This window comes from Tupaia chinensis, unplaced genomic scaffold, assembly GCF_000334495.1.
Source record: "Tupaia chinensis unplaced genomic scaffold, TupChi_1.0 Scaffold000152_1, whole genome shotgun sequence".
Taxonomy (NCBI): Eukaryota; Metazoa; Chordata; class Mammalia; order Scandentia; family Tupaiidae; genus Tupaia; species Tupaia belangeri.
In genome coordinates this window covers 868,848-871,931 of record NW_006159623.1, presented here as the reverse complement: position 1 = coordinate 871,931, position 3,084 = coordinate 868,848, and the positions used below count along the sequence as shown (strand labels likewise).

The window sequence follows — 3,084 nt, the reverse complement described above, 5'->3', positions numbered from 1 at the left end:
CTGGTCAAATTAAAATAAATAAATAAAGTTAAACAAAATAATTCTTTAAAAAAATAAATAAAAAGTAAACTAAAATGTGAGTTATTTTTGTTCAGCAGATGGTATGTTAGAAAAGAGTATGTTAGAAAATCTATAACAATAGGAATATGTATGTACAATTGCACAGACCTAAGAAAAATATATAATAATCCAAAAGACTACTTGATATACCAGAATTTTTTTAATATTTTTGCCATATGGAGCCTATACCTGCTAGAGAAAGAGAGAGGGAAAGTTAAAAATAACCCCCCTTAAGTGGAATGGCCACATCACAATCTCTTCTCCTTCCCTCTCCCCTCAGGATTTGGGGCACGCATGCACAGGTACGGGAGTGATTTTCAAATCACTGGGGCAGGGGCTCAAAGAGCAGAAAAACATACAGGAGCCCAGCGCCTTAACCACGAGAGTAGACTGTCCACAGCTCAGATAGGCCTTCTTTCACGACACTGTCCATTCTGCCACCTTTATTTTTATGCCCCTCACAACTGTTACTGTCTAAGTCACATCACAATACATTCTTTCATAGCTTCGGAAGCAGTCAGCCCGCCACGTCAACAAATGTGGGAACCAAGGATATGGAAGGATTTAGGAACCCACAAAATCTATCCCCAGAGGGTCCTGGACTAATCCCCTGTGAACACCTAAAAGTCCAGAGTACACATTCTTCTCACTTAATCCTGATGAAACTGAAACCCAGTGCACTAGTAACACTTACAACTACCGTCAGCCAGGTGGCAGCCTTGTCACTGTGTCAGAAACCTTTCACAGCTCTGTCCTGGAAAGACTGTAAAGGCACCAACCTCAGAAAGCTCCCAATCAGACAAAAGACAGTACTCATCTGCTGGCTGGGTACACCTCCCACTGCAACAGGGGCCAGTAACCCGGCCTGTTTAAATCTCTGAATCCTCTACACATGCACCAGCGACTGGTACTCAGCAGCTACTTCCTCTCTCCGTCACATTTTAACCTCTGACATCAGAAGTCCTTACAGGATGGGCCCCACAAAGCTGGCCCTGATGCGTTTCTCTTCTCGGTGGCATGCCTAACACCAAGTCTTAAAAGAAATGAAATTTATCTTAAAAGAAATGGAATCTAACATTTGAAGAGATTCAGTAACAAAAAATTGAGGAAGCTGGAGGCAACAGTGCAAACTGACCCCTAAATTTCAAGAAGTGATCCCAAAGGTTGTTAAATTCAAGAAACAGAAATATAAGCTTAGTGTCATTGTTGAGTTACCCAACACACAAAATAAAACCAGAAAGGAATAAATGTGATACCGTTTTTCACTACAAGTCCATCGGTACCTATTTTGGTTTTACCACATGCACATACTCCTCACAGGAACCGGTTTTGTTTATATTTTGATTTTGCTGGAGGGCGCCTGTGCTGGCAGGAGAGCCAAAGAGTGACTGGAGGAGAGGGAAAATGAGGAGTCAACCCCTAATTCTTTCTTCTCCATTTCTCCCTCCTTTCGGGACTGGGGCCTGCACACACTTCACGGGCCAGGGCTGGAACCGCGGGTGGCCATGTGGGATCCAGCCACTCTAACCACCACCCACAGGCTGGCCCGCATGAACCGCCTTTTAATATGTGACATAAGAGGAGAGGAGTAGGAATAACACACAAAATCAGTAAGAACTGAGACAGGAACGTTCGAAAAGATACACAGACACGCAGGGGTAAGCAGGTCAGAGCCACGCACCTCCCGAAATTTCACCTGGCAGCAGCAGGAGACCATGAATTCCAAGACTCGAATCTACTCTATTCTACAGCGTGACATCAATACCTGCGACCTACTGGAGACGATTACGTCACAACGCATCGGGAAGTCAAGACCAGATCAGCGAAGCACGCAAGCTGACCCTCCTGCCCTGGATGAGAACTTCCCCCACTCACCATTCACACAAGCACCCTTCCCCTGCCCTGGCCGAGGTCTGCACACTTACAGCCGGGTGCGGGCGGGGACAGGAGGGGATCAGCACGGTCTGCACAGGGAAACCGACTGTATTACTGGAAGGCAAAAGCTGCGGAGAGGGCTGCTGCCCGGAGGGTGGGCGACCAGCGCACGGAAGACCGTGGCCATGCCGTGCACAAACCCAGCTTGCAGTCCCGTGCACAGAAGCGGCCCAGGGCCCGCGCCTATTCCTGCAGAAGGACATCTCTTCCCGGGAAAGCTGGCGAGCAGGAAAACCTACCTCGCCTCGGGCGGGCAGTAAGTGAGCAACTAAGGCCCCGCCCTTCCCTCCAGGTCCGAGGCAGGCGCAGAACGATCGCAAAATGTCACAGGGCCCAAAGTAAGCGCGCCAAAGCCGGACCCACCCCCCGGGAGACGCGGACGCTCCGGGCGGGTTCCTCCCCTTCCTCCCTCCGCCCGCGCAGAGCTCATTCATTCTTGAGGCGGGCAGCCTGTCCTCCCAGGCAGAACATCCCAGCACCGAAAACCCACCAGATGCTTTGTCTCCCGCCAGCCGGAAACCAGGGCGCGCACTCGAGCGCGCGCCCAGGAGCCAGCTCCCCGCACCTCCGGCCTGCGGGGCCGCCCCTCTATGCCGGGGAACCATTCCGGATTCCAGGATCCATAGTCCGAAGCCGGATGCTCCTCTGCAGCCACAAGCACTTCATCCAGGACATGAACGTGGGCATCGTGGCCCCACAATCCCTACAACTCTAACCCCCTCCACGATCCCTGCCCCTCTAGGAAACGCCAGATGCCTTCTTTCCAGAGACAGAGACCCCTTGATCCACTGTAAGAAGCACAGGCACCCGGGCATCCCCTCTTCCTCCCCGAGACATAGCTCGCACCTCTCCACGCGTGCAACTAACACGGCCGCCGGCGAGCACTTACTTGAGGAGCAGCTGGTCGTGCTCTGCCTTGAACTTGCCCAGCTCGATCTGCAGCTTAGCGCGCTCGCGGGCCGTGTCGTCAAGCGCGCGTCGCGCGTCGGCCAGCTCGGTTTCGTAGAGCGCCTTGAGGCCAGTGAGCTCGCGGCCGCGCACCTCCTCGCGCTCCGTCACCTGCAGCTGCAGCGCGCTGTTCTCCGTCTC

General features: G+C 52.1%; 1 protein-coding gene across 1 annotated transcript in view; it reads right to left on the bottom strand.

Annotated features, from left to right (window-relative positions):
- Nucleotides 1-3,084, bottom strand: part of LMNB1 (lamin B1) — an 88,854-nt gene that overhangs the window by 62,096 nt on the left and 23,674 nt on the right. The window contains exon 5 of the mRNA XM_014586635.2: nucleotides 2,885-3,081. Within this exon, the coding sequence (XP_014442121.2) occupies nucleotides 2,885-3,081 (197 nt within the window). The remainder of the gene's footprint in view (nucleotides 1-2,884; nucleotides 3,082-3,084) is intronic.